The sequence below is a fragment of the Urocitellus parryii genome, chromosome 3 (genome assembly GCF_045843805.1).
Source record: "Urocitellus parryii isolate mUroPar1 chromosome 3, mUroPar1.hap1, whole genome shotgun sequence".
Classification (NCBI taxonomy): Eukaryota; Metazoa; Chordata; class Mammalia; order Rodentia; family Sciuridae; genus Urocitellus; species Urocitellus parryii.
In genome coordinates, this window is record NC_135533.1 from 4,853,784 (window position 1) to 4,873,035 (window position 19,252).

At 45.4% G+C, this 19,252-nt stretch overlaps 1 protein-coding gene across 7 annotated transcripts in view; it reads right to left on the minus strand.

The window, feature by feature from the left end:
* Positions 1-244: 244 nt before the first annotated feature.
* The window catches only part of Galnt11 (polypeptide N-acetylgalactosaminyltransferase 11), a 43,609-nt gene continuing 24,601 nt past the window's right edge, over positions 245-19,252 (minus strand). For 4 of the 7 annotated variants that reach the window (XM_077795912.1, XM_077795915.1, XM_077795914.1 and 1 more), the window contains 10 exons: positions 19,037-19,160; positions 17,660-17,826; positions 15,670-15,795; positions 12,749-12,998; positions 8,442-8,559; positions 7,148-7,300; positions 3,711-3,929; positions 2,376-2,480; positions 942-1,079; positions 245-802 (listed from right to left, as the gene is read on the minus strand). In XM_077795912.1, coding sequence (XP_077652038.1) covers positions 671-802; positions 942-1,079; positions 2,376-2,480; positions 3,711-3,929; positions 7,148-7,300; positions 8,442-8,559; positions 12,749-12,998; positions 15,670-15,795; positions 17,660-17,826; positions 19,037-19,160 — 1,532 coding nt within the window. In that variant the 3' untranslated portion in view covers positions 245-670. Of the gene's footprint in view, positions 803-941; positions 1,080-1,526; positions 2,149-2,375; positions 2,481-3,688; positions 3,930-7,147; positions 7,301-8,441; positions 8,560-12,748; positions 12,999-15,669; positions 15,796-17,659; positions 17,827-19,036; positions 19,161-19,252 lie in introns of those variants that run through there. The other 3 variants (XR_013343321.1, XM_077795916.1, XM_077795917.1) reach the window with 3 other exon arrangements.

Genomic DNA, 19,252 nt, shown 5'->3' on the forward strand with positions numbered 1-19,252 from the left:
TCACCTTTTATCTTGGCACTTACAGTATAATTGAGAGGACCCTTCTGTACCCAGCTGCCTGTTTAAGGACTTCACAGGCAAATGGATTAAAAGTACCCAAACTCATAGTTCAAGCTAAAAAACCATGAAGCTTCCCCTCGAGTTGGGGCTGCTCCCCAGCTGACAGCTCATCTGAATCCCAAAGTACTTCGTATCACACCCGAGGCCCCACAAGACCAAAACAAAACAAAAAACAAAATCTGCATTAAATAATCAAAAAGATCCTTTATTTTAAATGTGGATAGTGTCATAAGTCATCAAAATAATTTATAATAGTTGACTGCCTCTTAAATATTATAAATGCCTTCCAAAGTTAAAAATCATTGTGGATTCAACCAACTTCTTCAAATGATTTAAAACATATTAAATGATAACAGAATGAGGTCCTGTAAGACAGGAAATCATAAGTTCCATCACCAAGGGGTGAGAGAAGCACAAACCAACAGGAACAAAATGTCACCCGCCGGGCTCAGCCCTGTGTGCCCTCCATGTGCAACAAATTCCTTGAGAGCGGCTCAGAGGGGCCCTCGACGTCTCAGTGGAGACTCCTGGTTGCCTGCAGATGGCCGCCCTCTCCAGGATCCCCACCAGCCGGACCCCAGGGCTGGGCTGGCAGACTGGGTGGCACCCCTCACCCTTCCAGGTGCCATTGCTGTGAGGAGGAGCCATCACAGATGGCCATGGCTACGGAGCCCTTGGGACCCAGGGTGTCCACCACACTCAGGCACTGTCCGACGGACACCTGGTACAGCCAGTTATTTTTCTGAAAAAGGCAACGGGGATTGTTTGTTTTACTGAACACAATAAAGATAGGAGAGCCCAACGGAGCCGTGGAACATGCACGAATGATTAAAAGCATCCCCGGGTCGGGTGCTCATTGGCCACCCTTCTCACACACTCACCCCAAAGGTCCACTGCTGGGATCCACCCGACCCGTGGCACTTCATGAGCCGAGGCGGGTCTGAGGAGCGGGTCTCGGACATGTCTAGACAAAGGAGGTTATTTAAAACCAACTCATGCTCTTCATTGTAAATCCAGATCTAGAGAGGAAATCGGGAACACTGGAAATCAGAGCTGGAAAACGCTTCTCGTGTTCGTGGAAGAAGACAGACTTATTCGTGTGTTAGACCCACATGAAAGCAGAGCGTGAGGGACCGGCTGGCCGTGCTCACCAGAGGCCCATGTGGTGAAGGGGCGGTCCTTAGCTTGGTGCTAACAGGCACCTGCTGTGAGGCGAGGGCTTATCTCTTAACGACCCTTGTCACCACTCAGGGACAGGAACCTCCAACACTGAGCGAACTAGACCACTCCTTTCTCAGGCGTGACGGTGCCATGCTGGGAGGACCCTGAGTGGTGCTTGAATTTGGTTGACTTGATCACACAATCATAAATCTCACAATTATCTAATTCTCTTAACTCTCAGGCTATGTAGGGCTTAAGAGGGGCCAAGGGTGGCTGGGGCTGTAGCTGAGAGGTAGAGCACTTGCCTGGCATGCGTGAGGCACTGGGCTCGATCCGCAGCACCACATAGAAATAAAACTGAGATATTGTATCCACCTAAAACTAAGAAGAAAAAAAAAAAGAGGGGCCAAGGAGCTGCCAGTGTGCCTGTGTGGGTAGAACCATGGACACCTATTGTCAACCGTCTCATCTGCTGGGGCAGGGGCTGGAAGGGGAAGTGCAGGGAGGAGCCTTCCCCGCAGGCACCAGCAGGACCTGCAGAAGGTGAGCACTCCCTCCATTCAGCCTGCTTTACTCATGGCTGCTTCTACCTGTAAAAAGGGACGTGTGAAGCCTCCATCTGAAGGGGAGACTCTGTGGAGAAGCAGAACATTCCGGAAAGCTATAATGTTTCACAGCCTCTTTGTCCCCTGACCTCCTGACACATGTGGCTACAGGATTAGGATAGTAAACTCCTTCTCCACCTGGAATAACTTCAGCATCTCAGCCCACGGGACCTGTCCCCATTCTAGCAGTGTCTACAATACTGCCACCTCTCCTACCAGGAAGGGTCCAAAAATGCTCATCACCTTAGGTAAGAGTACCTTCACCATGTACCAGAAAGGCCGAGTGGTCTATTTTTCATTCTTGCATGACACCAAGGCACACCTAGACATGGAAATGGAAATTGACCACACACATCGGAGTGCCAAACCAAACAGCCCCATGTGGCCAGGACAGTGCGCGGAGGAACAGAAGGACGACGGCAGTGGTGTCTGCTGTGCTCTCTAGAGCCACTCCCAGTGGAAAGTGTGACTGAGATCAGAACCTCAGGCACCTCGGTCCTGGGCCCGAGCCCACCTCCCAGCACTGCCTTCCTGGGAGGCCTCACTCACCTGCGTCGGGTCCCGGTAGTCGCAGGCCTTCAGCACCACCAGGCTGCCCTTCTGGCTGGGGCGGCCCTGGGCCACCAGACATTTATTGGTCTGGAAGTGGTAGAGCTGTAAGAGAGGAGAGTGCTCTGACAACTCGGCATACAGGACAGACGTGGTCAAGGTGCCTGCTCAGGAGGTTGGGAAACTGAGTCCCAGGCATGAGTGTCCAGGGACTGCAAGGCCATTAGCAGTCTCAGCGTGGACAGGCAGTGGCTCGGGGGAATCTCTCCGTGGATGAGCTCACCTCTGTGGGGGCAGGGAAGTACACACCATCTCCACCCTGAAGTTCCAAAATGAGACCAAGGAAATAAGCACCAAGGCACAAAAAGACCCCATTAACTGGACCGTCCCTGCTGACTGCGGGTGGACACCAGAGGCTGCCCGAGGAGATGTACTCCAAGCAGCGGTGCTGGCAGGGCCTGCGGTCGGGGGCACTCTTCGTCCTCCCCCTCATGAGCTTCCGACGGGGTTCATCAAATAGAACCCAAAGGGGGACAGTGCTAGGCCTGGCCCTGAAGGACGCCGGCCCGGCAGCACACGTCAGCAGTGTCAAAGGGAAAAATGGGAAATGGCAGCGTCCACCCATCACTCTCAAAATGCCAGGTTTGGTTTTATTGTTGTTTTGTTTGGCAGGACAGGGGATCAAACCCAGGGCTACTGAGCTATGTCCCCAGCCTTGAGACAGGGCCTTGCTGTGCTGCCCAGGATGGCCCTAAATCGCATCTGATTCCCTCCCAAGGAGCTGGGATTCTATGTGTACGCCACGGTGCTAGCCAGAAAGCCAGTTCTAAGAAACGATTCAGGAAAACAGTTCAATTTTAAGAGAAGACCCCTAAAATTTAAGTACGATTAAGAAATGGGGTTAATCCCATTTCTTCTGTAATCCCAGCGGCTCACGAGGCTGAGACAAGAGGGTTGCAAGTTCAAAGTCAGCCTCATCAACTGAGCGAGACCTGGTCTCAAAATAAAAAGGGCTGGGGATGTAGCTCAAAAATTAAGGGGGAATGTTGAAGGAGGACTGCGTGGGACATCGGGTGTGAAAAGCCCACTCTGTGCCACCTTCACTCCATCCAAGGCAGTCCCCAGAGCCACTCTGCTCCTGTTTTCTTCAAGCATCTACTGACCCACAGTGCCTTTCCCCACAGCTGTGGGCACTGCAGGGCGCAGCACAGGCCTGCCAGGAAGTGAGCCTCCCTCAGGCAGCAGGGAAGGACCTGGCGACAGCTAGGCTCTCGCGAGAAAGCTGGGAAGGGGTCACACCTCTAGTGAAGCACCTGCCAAAGATGGCCGCCTCACCCTGCCACGCTGCAGGACCCGGGGCCGCTTGGGTCCTCTGTTGATGAAAATGGGCTGCTGGGGCCTGGCGTTGGGCCCAGGTATCTGCATCTCTGGGTAGACATGATCCAAGTACCACCTGAACGACTGACAGCCCAGCCTCTTCCTCAGCTCAACCCGCTCACTGATATTTCCATAGCTTTTGGTCTTCAGATCAGGCCTCAAGGAGAAATACTGCTCCTGAATTAGAAAAAGAATGGAACTTTGTTTGTTAAAATAAGTATCAGACAATTATATTTGAAGTTTGAATTTTTCATTCCAGTGTTTTCTTGATGTTGCCAGATGTTACCAATGGAAATTTTCACACCATTTGAAAAAAAAAAAGGACATACCTTAAACTGTAAGATATGCTGTCCCAATTTCAGAAATGGCAAAACGTGTAAATGGTACATCTCTGCATCCATGAAACAGGTTAAGCCTGAGAATGGTTCTCAAGTTCTGTGGTCTTAGGACTCAATATTTTTAAAAGCTACTGAAGACCCTTTGTTTGCATGGGCTACACTATTGATTATTTATTCATTAAAATAAACCATTTTCAAATCAAACTTTAGTGAGAACAGTGGCATTTGCTTTGTTTTTTGCAAAAATTTTTGAAAAATACAACTTCATGAAAATATTGTTGAAAACAAGGGAAAAATGGGCACCGAGTAGTTGTTAAGATAATTACTACACCAAACTCAGTAACTTTCTAAAGTGTAATTATAGCTGGGTATGGTACATAGGCTACTGGCAGGCTGAGACAGAAGGATCTCAAGTTCAAGGCCAGCCATGTATGAAACTTAGCAAGATTACACGCATGTGCCATCCACCCAGCTTATTTTTCATTTAAAACGGTGCGGTGGCACATGCCTGTAATCTCAGCAATTCAGGAGGCTGGGTTAGGAGGATGGTAAGTTGAAAGCCAGCCTCAGCAACTGGCAAGGACCTAACTCCAAATAATAATAAAATAAAAAGGACTGGAGAAACAGTTCAGTAATAGTTCCTGAGTTCAATTCCTAGTACAAAAAAAGAAAAAAGTTTAATTATAATGTAGAACAAAATACTGTTGAGATTTTCATACTTTTGCATTAAAATCTTCTTGCTCTTTTACTCATGAAAGATTTTATACCATCATGCCTGGAAAATACTGACTGGCCCACTGAGTTATGCAGTTCTTCCAAAATTTAACTGTACAATATTTAAATTCATAAATATCACTGATCTGGTTCATTTTTTAGAAAGTGTCTTGTCAAACACCAGAGGTCTGAACCACCACGCGGTCAGGCGTCCTGGGAACAGGGGACTACGCGGATCAGGGCAGCAGGCTCCCTCCCACAAGCTGCACTGTCCAGCCTGCAGCGGGAGTGCTTTCCGCACAGGCACGCACATTTACTAGGATGTGTTGAGATTTTTACTATTTCATGAATGGCATTCTTAAATTAAACTGGCTTTTTCTGTGAAATGCTTTATAGGTATACAAGTTTGTGTGTCAGTAACACATGCCTTGAATATAATCTGCACCATGTCCAGCCCAGAGCCTCCTTTCCTTCTCCTCCTTCCCTCCCAGGTTCCTTCTCTTTAATTGGTGGTCCTTCTGCTTTTTTAAAATTGGTACTTTATAGAATACTTTATAGAATATCTCAGGAGGCTGAGGCAGGAGGACTGCAAGTTCAGTGCTAGCCCGGCAACTTAGTGAAGCCCTGTCTCTGAATAAAATATATTTTTTAAAAAGCGCTAGGGATGTGGCTCAGTAGTTGATCACCCCTAGGTTCAGTCCCCAGTACCAATTAAAAAAAAAAAATTCACTGCGGCATAGTCACATAGGTTCCTAGTGTAATTTTATCAAGTTAATTCTGCATTTCCTCCCTTTTCCCATCCCTCCTCCCTCCCCCACTCCACTCATCTTCCCTTTTTGTGGGATCTGCCCTCTCCCTTTCCTCCTTAATTTTATCTTGCACATGAGAGAAAATGTGGCTTATTTCACTTAGCACAATAGTCTCCAGTTCCATCCACTCATCAGCAAATACCATTATCTCATTCCTCTTTATGGCTGAGTGAAACTCTTGTGTACATGTGCCGGATTTTGTGATCTACTCATCTGCTGATGGGCACTAAGCTATAGTGAACTGCCCCATGTATCACCGTGGTGTGCCGATTGAGTTCTTTAGGAATGGCACCACCACATGAATTTATCCTAGTCTTTTGAGGACTCACCATTCTGCTTTCCAAAGTGGTCGTACTAATGTGCAGTCCCACCAACGATGTAGGAATGTACCTCTTCTCCCACGTCCCTGGATTTTGGTTTTCACTTCTGAGTATGAGTTGGTGCCAACATCTGATTGATTCTCGGGTGCCTGCCATTTTACCCCTGTGTTTCTGGCCATCAGTGCCACGCCAACATGGCAAGCATGACAAAGGCTGTACCAATCTGACCAGGCAAACGGCTTTGACCCGGCAGATCACACTGTGGGATCTGTCAGGTAAAGATGGCTCCAAATGAGCACAAAGTTGAATCTCAAGGAGCTCACAGTCTGGCAGAGGAGAGGAGAGGAGCAAGCAATACCGAGGAGCTGCTCAGGGTCCCTGTTTCTGCTCTCAAACACTGCCTCCACCTGCATTCATCTCCTGTTGGAAATCACTCACACTCCCTTATTCACCTTTTATCCCTGTGCCTGAGAGTCTGGCACACAGTAGGTGCTCAATAAAAGAGTAAAAATGTACACATTCACAGCAGCATTTTTCATAATTGTCAAAAATAGAAACAACCTCAATGTCTTTCAGCTGAATGAATGGAAAAGTACTATGTGGTATATTTACACAACAGAATATTAGTATTTTGTCCCTTATTTTTCAATAAAAAGGGACAAAAGGGACAAAATACTAATACGTGGTACAACATGGATGAATCTGAAAACGTTAAGGCCCAGTAAAAGGCAGAGAGAAAACATATCACGGACAGCTTCATTTGTGTGAAATGTCCAAGAAAGACGGGTTAACTACAAAGTCGTGCCTGGTGACAAAGGGCGTGACAGATGAGGGGCAGGGTGCTAGCTTCTGAGGAGATAAAAAATGCTCCAAAATTGATATGTGAACACATTCAAAAATATCACAAAGAAAATACCAAAAGTTGGGTGAGACAGAAGAAAACTCGGAAAGGAATCCCAGGTGGGCGGAGCCTAACGAGGGAAGCATGAGACCCAAAGCCAACTCTGGCAGTCCAGGGGGACCAGAACTAACCCAGGCAGGCGCGGCACTGCCTCTGACAGCACAGCCACTGTTCAATTCGGAGGAGGTGAGATCCGACGCTGAGTAAGAGAGTGAAGAGAAGACTTGGGGACGAGGCGGTGCTGGGCGAGGAGAGAAGCCCCTGCCCACGCAGTGCCTCTGCCCTGGGCTCCCATCGTGCCCTCAGGCCTCACCTTGTACTCGTCCAGCCAGACGTGTGCCAGCCGCAGAGAGTTGTGTGTCATGGTGTCCTGGCCTTCAGGAGACCCGTAGGGCCGCCTTTTTCGGAAAATGTGTCCTACTCTGGAGCAAGGGATGATGAAGAGCTTACCGCCACACATCCAGATCTGGCCAGAAGCAAAGTGTGCATTAAACACTGCTCAGTGCTGCAGAACCACTGTACGAGTGTTCAAACAATACATCTTCATTAAATAGGTCTATAACTTTGCAAGCTGCTTCATCTTAATAGAAATATTCAAAGAAAAAAATCAGAGGGACATTTTAAAAAAAAAATCACACCTTCCTAAAATGCACTAAAAGTGTACTAAAAATGCTAAAGCAATGTAATATTATTTTTGCTGTATATGAAAGATGCTCACCAGACTTTGCTGCTTTTACCAGGTCAAAGAACTTGATCTCAGAAACTTAGGGACCAGGAATGCTGATTAACTGGTCTTCCAACTTCCTAGGTACTTTATTATAAAACATATATGTTTTAAAAGAAATCCTATGGATTAAGAGTCAAAAGACCTTAGTTCTGGTCTAAATTTTGCCCCTGATTATGTGAATTATTTAATTACTATTTTAAAAAAAATAAGTTGCAACTAATGATAACCTATATGCCTTTGCCTTTAATCTTAAAATTTTTAAATTATGGAGGAAAAAACTTAAAAAACATGCAGTCAATATATCTGCAAAAATACAAAATGATGCACTCGTCCATACAGTGGTTTATCCTCCAGGGCTCTGCTGACTGCACCAGGAGATGGGAGGCCTCAGTTCTCCCTCCATCCCCCTTCCTGTCCCCACAACAGTCTTACCACAAGGTCCCCCAGGCCACAGACCCAGCCACACCGTGCCCTTTCAGAAGAGAATGTGGAATTTCCCCTCAGGTGGGAGGACTCCAGCTAGAGGTGATGGCAGGTCCAGCTACGGACACAGTGAGATGGGAGCCTCGAACCTCCAGAAGGGATGGGACCCCACCACCACATGTGCCTGTCAGCAACAGTGACATGCAAGCTGATGAAGAGTGGAACTCCAGTCCCCAGGAGGCTCACTCGGGCCACACCCAGCCCTCTGAGGACAAAGGCCTTCCGAGCGCTTCTGCATCCCTGAACAGATCCTGTCCATACCACAGGCTCTGGTAAAGCAGCCCTAACTCGGGACTGTGTCCGTGAAGAAAGCCAAGGAGCACTCACAGAAAACAGATGTACAACAACAACAACGTTTCACGCCACAGTTAGTAACTGAACACAAAATCAAAATTACCCGAAATGATATTTCCAAATTTTCTCCTCCCCAGATATCCATGCCACTGTCGTACTGTCCAAGCTCATTGAAGTACTGTCTGTTCATGGCAAACAGTCCCCCCGCCATGGTAGGTGACCTAGGAGGAAAAGAGAATTCCTGTACCAACTCTGTAAGTTACACAGGGATGTGCCATTACCTCACCTGCCATTTCTGTTTTTAAAAATTCAGTGTAGCTCTGAAACAAACAGATTAACCATTAACTCGACCTACCATCAGGGAATTAAATGAGCTGGGCCACAAAAGAGGATTTTCTAGATTGCTAGTGACGTGCTCAGTGTTGCAGATGAAAGCTATTTTGGTAAGTGTCAAGAGTCCCTTCTCATTATCCCATGTCTGACAGGATTCTATCTGGAATCAATCATGATTTCCTCCACCAGACAGAGCCACTGGGATAAAAATGACTCCAAGGTCCACCAGAGACTTCCCAAGCCTTGGTCCCTTGAGCAGGACCAAATGTGTCACCAGTGGCTCTCAACTGGGACAACTTCGTTGCCTCAATGGACAATTAACAATAGTCCATTGAGGCAACGAACTTGTCCCAATGTCTGGCCCTAAGCAAAAACAAAACAACAAATAACCAGGCAATGAGGAAGATAAAAACAACATGACGGAAAATTAGAGAAACAACCTACCATAGAAACAGACAAGCAGGGTTTTCAAAGATGAAGTCATCAAGTAGAGACTTCAAAGTAACTGCTCAATATGTTCAAGGACAAAAGAATGAAAGTCTGGCAGAGAACTGGATACAATCAAAGAGGAAGTCATAGTTATCCTAATCTAAAAACCAATTCTTGGGCTTGAGATGTGGCTCAAGTGGTTGCATGCTCGCCTGGCATGTGTGAAGCATTGGGTTCAATCCTCAGCACCACATAAAAATAAAATAAAGATATTGTGTCCATCTAAAAAACTAAAAAATAAGTATTAAAAAATAAATAAGACAAATTTAATCGGCCAATGAAAATGAGAGATTATTTCAAGGAAAGCAAAGTAAGACTGATGCTGATTTCTCGTCTGAAATAAAGCCAGAAGGTTCTTGCATCCTGGGGAAAAAAAAAAAAAAAAAAAACAGCCAAACTACATCTGTATATTGAGTACGAATATTTTTTAAAGGAACACACCTGTAATCTAGGTGGCTAGGGAGGCTGAGGCAGATGAATAATTAAGTTCAAGGTCAACCTCAGCAACTTAGCAAGACCCTGTCTCAAAATTTTAAAATGTTGGGGAAATATCTCAGGGGTGAAAGTGCCCCGGGTTATAAATCCCCAGTACCCAAAAAATAAAAAACAACAGTGAAACTGGACATTTTCAGAAAAGTAAAAACTGAGAAATAATAAGGAAATAACTGAAAACCACTCTTTAGCATGCAGATGCTGAAGGAGCAGGTAACATAAAGGGGGAAATAATGTGCACAAAACAACATAAATACTGATTACACAAAAACATCCTGTGGAGCTTAAAGTACATGCATCTCATCAACAGCATATACCTCAGGAGGGAGGAACTAGAGTATGAACATTCTAAGCCCCTGGCAATGTTTGAGGAAAGTGCCAATTTATATTAAACTTTGACAAATCAAAAATATACACTGGCCAGGTGAGGTGGTGCACACCTATAATCCCAGCTATTTGGGAGGCTGAGGCAGGAAGTTTCAAGCCAGCCTCAGCAATTAATAAGACCCTGTCTCAAAAAATAAAAAGGGTAGGAGATGTAGTTCATTGTCAAGTGTCCCTGGGTTCAATCTACAGTCAACCCACCCCATACACACACACACAAAATGTCCAGGGTGACCACTAAAAAACAGTAAGATTATGTGCCTTCTAGTAATGGGTGGCAGCTGGAAACAGAACACAAACATCTGAACTCAGTCCAAATAAAGGCAAGTAAGAGACAGAAACAGACAAAGCGAACGGCGCAACTAGGGTCTTAAAAGACAGAGCTTTCACACTGGTCTAAAAACAAAGTGTGAACAAGATCCACTGTATGCCCTTGCATAGGGCCAATCTAGACACAAGACCATGGTGGCACTGACAGAGCAACCAGGCTTGACCACACTGCAGCCCAGGGGACCGAGGACAGGGACCAATGTCCTGAGCAGTCTTCATGCTTCATGTCCACAGAGTCTAAAGTTGCTTAATCCTGAAAAGAGGATGGTACCTATCATCTGGCGTCCAAGAAATAAGGAACAAGGCCAGGAGCAGACATGGCCCACAACCTGCCTCGGAGAGGAAGAACAGGAAGAAAGGGCAGAAGACAGCCTGACCCTCCCCCAAAGATCTCCACTTGCTCATCTAGGAACAAATGCGTGTTTCTGATTAAAAATACTAAAATTTAAGCAATAAAATATCCCCAAAGTTGGTGAAACAGGTGAAAAGATTTAACTAGCTACTAAGAATGAGAATACATGCAACAAAGTCTAGGGTACTTCTTGGCAATGAAAAAGTTTAGGGGAAAAAAAAAAGATGACTTTACTCAACTGCATGTTGAGTAAAGCTTCTGAAGAGGACCAGGTCCAGAGGAGGGAGGAGAAACAAAGGCGTCCACCCCCTGGGAGCCTCGCTGTGCCCCGGGGGTGAGTGCACAGAACGACCGGCACTTGGAGACCAGAGCTGTGCTCTCCTCAGGGACGCCCCTCCCTCTAGGAGGAGCAGCAGCAGGCCCACCAGAAAGCGCAGCAGAGACAGGACCCACTCTGCTGGGAGATCACATCTGAACTTGGAACCAGGCACAGACCTACTGATGTCCCCTCAGTGGTTCAGATGCACACTAACCAGGGCTGCAAGACCATCGGGGGCACTCTGGACACCGGATCTGCTGAGAAAGGATCTGCTACGTCTTCAGTAGATCATCTACCAAAGTTGAGGAGAGGTGTGCAAACTCACCTCACTAGACATCATAAATGAGAAGGCTAACAGCTCTGCTTATAAAGCTAAGAACACCACAAACAGAAAACAACCAAGTGTCCCACCAACACACAGTGAGCTGCATAAATGTCATGCTGGACTCCCAGAACAGACCACTACCCAGTAGTGAAAATGAGTCACCTGCAGCCGTGTACCACATGTGGAAAGATTTCAAAACAATGCTGAACAAACAAAGTGAAATTAAATAATGAAGCGAGTAGGCATTTATATAAAGAGCAAGAGCAGGCAAAACGATTCTGTGTAAAGACTCCTCCCTGAAGTGCCACTAATGCCAGAGAGCAAGCACATGTCACAGCAGGGGAACAACACCTGTGTTGTCAGGCTGGGACCAGGGCGGCCTGGAGGGGCCTCTGGGTCCTGTTCAGAAGTGGCACTTACTTACAGAGTGTCATGACATAACCACTGTCAAGGTGCGTGAACTGCAGCTTGTACTTTTTATCTATAAGTATGTTAATTTTTGCAATATATGTTTTTTAAAAAGACAATGACCAAGGACTTTAAAGTTCTATAAAATCTACATAAAAATTTTAAATAAAAATAGGACAGGAAAAATAACATGAGAGCAAATTTATAACACATACTATGGATGACACTGAAATAATTAATACACTAGGATCAGTATTTGTACCAGTCAAGAATCCATCTTTTGAAAGCCTGATTAAAGAAAAGGCTGATATACTAATGTTCTTTAGCACAGCATTATTCTTATTATAAGTTGCACAACCCTAATCCAAAAACAGAAATGCTCCAAAATCAAACATTTTGAGCACCAACATGAAGCCACAAGTGGAAAATTCCACACCTGACTTTGTGTGACAGGTTAGGTATACTAAGACCACTCCAGGCTATATGTATAAAGTATATGTATATGAAACATAAATTTCATGTTTACACTTGGGTCCCATCCCCAAGATAACTCATCATGTATATGCAAATATTCCAAAATCCAACAAAAATCCAAAATACTTCTGGTCCCAGCATTTTAGAGAAGGGATACTCAACATGTAGCAAAGAACTGAAGACAAGTTAGTGACTGATGCAATAAATTATGTACTTTGACAACATGATACAGGACACCAAGTATTCCAAGGTGCCTCGTGCAACAGTGACCAAAGGATACTGCCGCATCCATCTGCCTCTCTCATAAAACCTTAGAGCTTTAACTATAAAGTTATTTGCAAATCTCTCTTTAAGATTTGGCAGGGCACAAAAAATTGAAAGAAATGTTTAGTGGACAAATGAAGTCAACACTTCCCCCTACAAATGAGCAGGAATTATCTTTAACGTATTTTTCTTTTCCAAGGAAGTACTGAGACTTTTTAAAACATGAAAGCAAAGTCTTACCTTATTGGTGCAGTGGCTCCGTCTGCCCCACCCAGCTCAGCAAGGGGGACCAGGTCCCACTTGAAATGCAGGCCCCAGTTGAACCCTCCGCGCACCACTGGAGACGAGCTGTAGGCAAGCGTGTCGGCGCTGATGATGTCAATCACTGGGCACACCACGGTATGCGGGTCCCCATGGATGACTGCCAGCAAGGGTTGCAGCCACATCACATTCACTTCACAGTGGCTGTCCAGGAACACAAGCACTTCTCCTGAGGGGGCAAAGGACAGAGTTCAGAAGAACTGCTTCCCACCTTGCTGTGCGGTTGCCACCAGCCAGTACAGGGGACGAACAAGAAGCTGGTACTCTTTACTTTGCCAGCTGGGAACAAGAGAGCACTCTGCCCAGAGCATTCTGCTGTCATCTGCACAACCCAAGAAGCTTCTAGACAATGAGGCATCTACTCGGGAAAAGGACAAAGTCTCACAGGGACAATTAAATTCTTCCAAGGGTCAGACCGAGTGAGTCAAGATGTTTTGGTACACAGTGGCCTGCTGTGTGGGGCTTTTTTCATTACAACTACTTTAATCAAAATAATTCTAAATTTAGTAACATACTCAAATAGATTGCCTGCCTCGGTAAACAGTATAGGGAACACACCGCTTCTCAGCTGGGGACTTGGAAGCATCACTAACTGTTAAGAGTGTGGCGATTCTCTCCCTAATGAGAGCAGCACTGCTCCTGGCCAGATGCCACCAGCTAAGGCGCACCCTCCGTGCCTCCCATGGCCCTGTCTTCCCCACATTCCTCTCTTCCATTTCCTACATTTCTAACTTCCCCCACTCTCTCAGCTTTAGTGGCTCTCATCAGCCAACACAATACATCTTCCTTCTAGTTTGCAAAATATTATTCATAAAAATTTTATCTTGCATTTTTAATTCCTCTGATAAATGTGAGCAGGAATGAGGACTTCTGTTCTTGATAATTCCAAATTTCTTTGACATCATCATAGTTACTCTGAGCACTTGGGAAAATAAACTCTCATCAGGGAGCATTATTACTCTAAGTGTGCAATGAAACCTCTGATACAGATTTTACATGAGTTACCTAAAAGCACGAGGTGAATCCAATTTCAATGATAAAAGAAATACCTCAGGCAAGAAAGTTTTCAAAGATGACAGTGAATCAGTCCCGTAGATCAATGTTTGCTAACAACCTTAATGAGAATTCAAGATGGCACACGGCTCTTGGCTGCTGCTGAGTGCAGAAAGGCAAATGCTCAACGTGTGCATTAAATGTGAAATGAGACCAATTCAATCAAGGTTTCTTTGAGCAGAAGTGTATTCATAGCTTTTCTTAATTCTGGAAATGTTACTTCTTCCAATTAACTCCATTTAACTAGAGGAAGTAAAATTACCCCAGATCACAATGAACCTGCCACAATAACTTCCTCCAAACTAGCTTCCGTATCTGAAAACTATATATGACCACCAGATCATAATGGGGAAAAAAGAAATCCTGAAATCCCAGTCAAGGTGGCGCACACCTGTAATTCCAGAGGCTCAGGAGACTGAGGCAGGAGGATCGTGAGCTCAAAACCAGCCTCACCACTTAGCAAGACCTTAGCAAGACTCAGCAAGACCCTGTCTCTAATAAAATACAAAAAAGGGGCTGGGCATATGCTCAGTGGTTAAGTGCCCCTGGGTTCAATCCCTAGTACCACAAAAAAAAACACCTAAATAACTTTTTTTATATACCTTTATTTTGTTTCTTTTTACATGGTGCTGAGTGCCTCACACACGCGAGGCAAGTGCTCTACCACTGAGCCACAGCCCCAACCCCCTAAATAACTTTTCATCTGAAAAAAATACACAACAGTAAACGTGTGTAACTTAAGGAGTTCAGACAGCAGGGCCCGACAACACCCAGCCACTGCTGTACCTTGCTGCCTTCAGTAACTGCGCAGCCAGAACGGCAGTCCTCAACTAGAAATCCAGGGGACATAGCAGGATCTCTATCCGCTAACTGCCTCAAGTCACCATGGGTTGTAGAGCAGGAATGGCAGTGGCTGCAGCTGGAGCAGGTAGGGCAGGTGTCAGCGGCTGGGTGTGCTGAGCAGAGCCTTCAGTGAGCTCACACCACTTCTGAGTCCCCTCCCTCTCCATGTCCACAAACTCTCTGCAACATCACATCTCTAATTCTTTAATCAGGACCACAAAGGAACATCAGGAACACCAGCCCCACACACTTTTTGGTGACCACAGGAAGCAAAGCACAACCCTGGCACAGGGGAGCCCGAGCTCAACCAAGCACAGCAAAGACACCGCAAGGGTTGGGGCAGCTGAGCTGGACTCCTGTAGATGCCTTCTCTACAGGAGTCCCCAGTTGACACCTGCCCTTTCTTTTTAGAGTGGACAGCTAGAGATGGTGAATGAGAATTTAAAGAGCTATTAGAAACAATGGAGACATCCCCCTCAACAGAATCAGAATGATTAACAGGGAGGGTTTAACCCCTTTAACAGCCGTGAAGTCCAACCCTAACCTACCAACTGAGATCCAAGATCCGCACTCATGGCTTCAAAGGCACGCACCCCACTCTAAGAGCTAGGAGCCTAATGCAAGTGAAACAGCTGGGTTTGTGTGCTCTAAGTTTTGTATTAATTACATTTTGGTTTGGACATTTTTGCTTACATAGTAAAACCTAGCTGAGGGACAGTAATGAGCAAGAAGGGCCAGTGTAACACCATCCCAACAAGTATTCTAGAGCTTCCTCTCCGCCCTCTGTGCTCTGGAAAAGCAGAGTCAGAGCTACGAAAAGGCCTTTCCAAGCTGTCAGCCTTGCCTCCAGCCAGCAGCACTCACTCAAGCCGTGGGGAGGCTCTGAGGACCCGCCCTCAGCATCAGCACCGGACACCAGGGAGAAAACACAGGGGCAGCTGTACCTGTGGCCTGCGCTGCACCAATCATCCGTCCTCGAATCAATCCCTCACGCTTTGTATTTCTTATGACTTTAATTTTTCCAGGGAGGTATTTTTGTACATACTCATCTAATTCTCCTTTTAAATCATCTGAAAATAAAGAGTTCCATAATTATTCAAACTGTATGAGACACACACAAAAGCATTTTATAGCTTTTCTAAAGTTGGAGCTGGTATGTGCCAAAATCCACAACAACAAATTTTTGAGCAAAACTACAGAATCTTCTATTTTGAAAGAAAACCTAGCTTCTCCTATAGGAAGAAAAGAAAATGAAGGGCAGGAGGAGTCACTCCCTGCAGGCCCTGTTGTCCATGGGAGAGCAGTCTCTGTAAGAGCAAGGTCTGGAGTCCAGCAACCACAGTGAAAACAGAACCGGGCTGGGGTCTGCTCTGGGCGACCGCATCCGACTTCTCTTAGAAAGTTAAGAAGCCACTTCTATTTCCCCTACCAATAACATGAAATCGCACATACAAATATGACCTTGGTTATATAATTTAGTGTCTTCCTTCGAAGGGCACTATTGAATTTCAGGGTGTGCACATTTTCAATTTCATAATAATGTCAAAAATCAGAAAAGATAATAAGCAGTAATACTTTTCACAGATGGTCAGTACACAAATAACTGTAAATTATCATGAAATTTTTTAAAGATAAAACTACCACAAAATAAAAATCAAAAATACTTAAAAAAAAAAAAAAGACAAATCAAACTGGCATGGTGTTTAAGTGCCAGTCCTGCTACCTGGGAGGCTGAAGCCAAGAGGACTGCTTGACCCAGGAGTTCCAGGTCAGCCTGGGCAGCATAGCAAACCCCAACTCAGAAACAAACAAACCAAACCAAATAAAAACATCAACTATAAATTCCAGCAATTAGTCTTTAGCAAATCCCCTTGGTCTAGACTTAGAATCACTCATTTAAAGTAAATTTTTATTTCCTTCCTTCCTGGAACTGGGGATTAAAACCAGAGGTGCTTAACCACTGAACCACATCCCTAGCTCTTTATAATTTTTTTATTTTGAGGCAGGGGCTCACTAAGCTGCTTAGGGCCTAAGTAGCTGAGGTTGGCTTTGAACTTGTGATCCTCTTGCCTCAGCCTCCCGAGTTGCTGGAATTACAGGCAGGTGCCACTAAAGTTTTGATTTCCAATAACCTTTCCAAATTTTCTACTGTGAAGTTCTGATATTTTCCAAGGTTTGAGAATGTTGGTCCTTTGGGTATCAGTGTTGGTATATGGAAGTCACATGGTGCCGAGTCCTTGGTGGTTATCAGAGTAGCTGGGCGCTGCATGAGTCAACAGCCTTCTACCTACTGGTGCACAGTGAATTAAAGACAGGTGTGGACAGTGCGCAGGGCACCATAATGTACTGGCAGGCAGAGGTCATCGCAGAGCTCTCAGCGCAATCCACCTGGGTCCGGGACAACTGACCAATCAAAGCACTATGCCCAGTGAAAAATGACAATCTCACAAGGACTGAATGATTCCTTTTACTAACATGTTCAAAATGACAAAATCAGAGAAGAATAGTTGCCAGGGGGCAGCACGAGCGAGGCCACCTGCTGAGGGAACAGTACAGACCTCCACTGCAGCAGGGGTCACAGGAGTCTGCATGTGGCTAAAATACACACATTTTATCATTCCTGCTTTCCTCATCTTACTAAAATTTTGTACAATGTAACCAGTAAAGAAACTGATGAGGGATAAACAAGACTTAAATCTACAAATATTTCTTTAAAAATCAGCCAAGGGAAAAATTAATTTCAAGGGCCAAATTCAGGTCACAGTTTATAAACAGATTACAAAAATAAGACATATCTTCAGAATGATCCTACAGCAATGGACAGGCATCTCGGCTCAGCTGCGACTGCATGTGTAGAAGCTGTACCCAGCGTGTGTTCAGTGACCTGCGTGAGTCACAGCCTCGGTGACCAGGGCCTGGCACAGTGGCACCTACCGAAGTCGCTGTTGTCGTCCACAAGGATGACCTCATGCAGAAGGTGTGCGGGCGTGCGGTCCACCACGCTGTGCACTGTCCGCAGCAGGGCAGAGAAAGCTTCATTGTAGAAACAGATGACAACACTAGCAACTGGCAGGTCGACTGGGTAAGATTTTTTTTTACATCTGTAAACATAAAGAAGAGAAAACCTGACATTTATTTAAAAACCCCAGGTCATCATTCACTAAACAGGGATAATTCCCTAGGTCATTATCCCCTTGTTTGGCCTTTTTCTTACATTATTATAATTTTTCAAAAGCACAAAAGGAAACACTATGCTCTTTCCTTCAAATGTTTTATATTTTGTTAATAATTTCTCCCTGCTACCTAGTATCTTCATTACTGTTAAATAGTTGTAAAACTTCAAGGTTTTTTTTTTTGTGTGTGTGTGTGATACAGAAATTACATGAGTTATTTCTGCTAAAATCAATGTTTAATGAACACTTGAGCTATGTTCAGCTTCTCCTCAGTGAGCTTTCAAAAGGAAATAGAAACATCAAAGGAAAACATTTGAAACTGGTTATTTTTTGCTCAATATTACCAAAAGGGTTGATGATAAGCCCACAATGTCTCAAGACAACAGAAGAGCTTACAAATGAGCACTACTGGTAAGAGTGAGGTGGCTGTTAAGTGGCAACAGATTAGGAAGCCTGCAATCCAGAATGCTGATTCCCTCCACAGCATCCACAGGGCAGTCCTGGGGGTCAGCCCGGCCTCTGCTCTGGCAACCTTGTAAGACTTGAGCATCTCCACCAGCTGTTCCTTCACGTGGAAAGGCCTCTGGCCTCCATGAGGCCTGACCTGCCCAGGCACCGGGTCCCCACTTCCCTGCTTCCCACCTCAGCCCCTCCCCATGTGCTGTTGCGTTGCCCTGCTCACTCCTCTGCCTCCCCTGCTGGACCCCGAGCCCTGGGAATCCAGATTACGTCTTAATACTTCTGATTTCCAGGGCCTAATAGCACTTAGCAAACAGAAAGCCTCAACAAATGTCTGACAGTGGAATGAAAAAGACTTTCAAAGAAAAAAATGAAACTGTAAAGATTATAAGTGAAAAATTCCTTACCGACTCTAATTTGTTTTTGCCATAACTCCAAAAAAATAAACATTTAAAACGAGCTTAGGTTCAGGTTATTTAATCTGCAGCCCCCTCCTCCTTCCCATGTAAGGAAATTTCAGGACACAGAAAGCTCCAGGACCTTGTCAGCAAACCTCAGACCACAGGGCTTCCAGGAAACAGAAGTGGAAAGCCCAAGCCCACCACCCTTCTGACTCAGACCAGCACTAAAAGCACCATCACCAAACTCCACGAGCAGAAAGGAAGAGGGACGGACGTACGCGGCATCCCTGGTGTCCGGCACATCTCTGCGGTAGCCCAGGCGGTTGCTAATGAGCATATTGAAGGCATGTTTCTGATAGCCCAAGTCTCTCAGCTCCTGATCACGTTCATTGAAAATCATGCCTACAAAAGAGTGAAGTTACCATCAGCGCACATGGTGTGGAGAGGCTTTCAGGTTACTGCCATGATGTCCAAGTTTCCCAAGTCTCAACTGG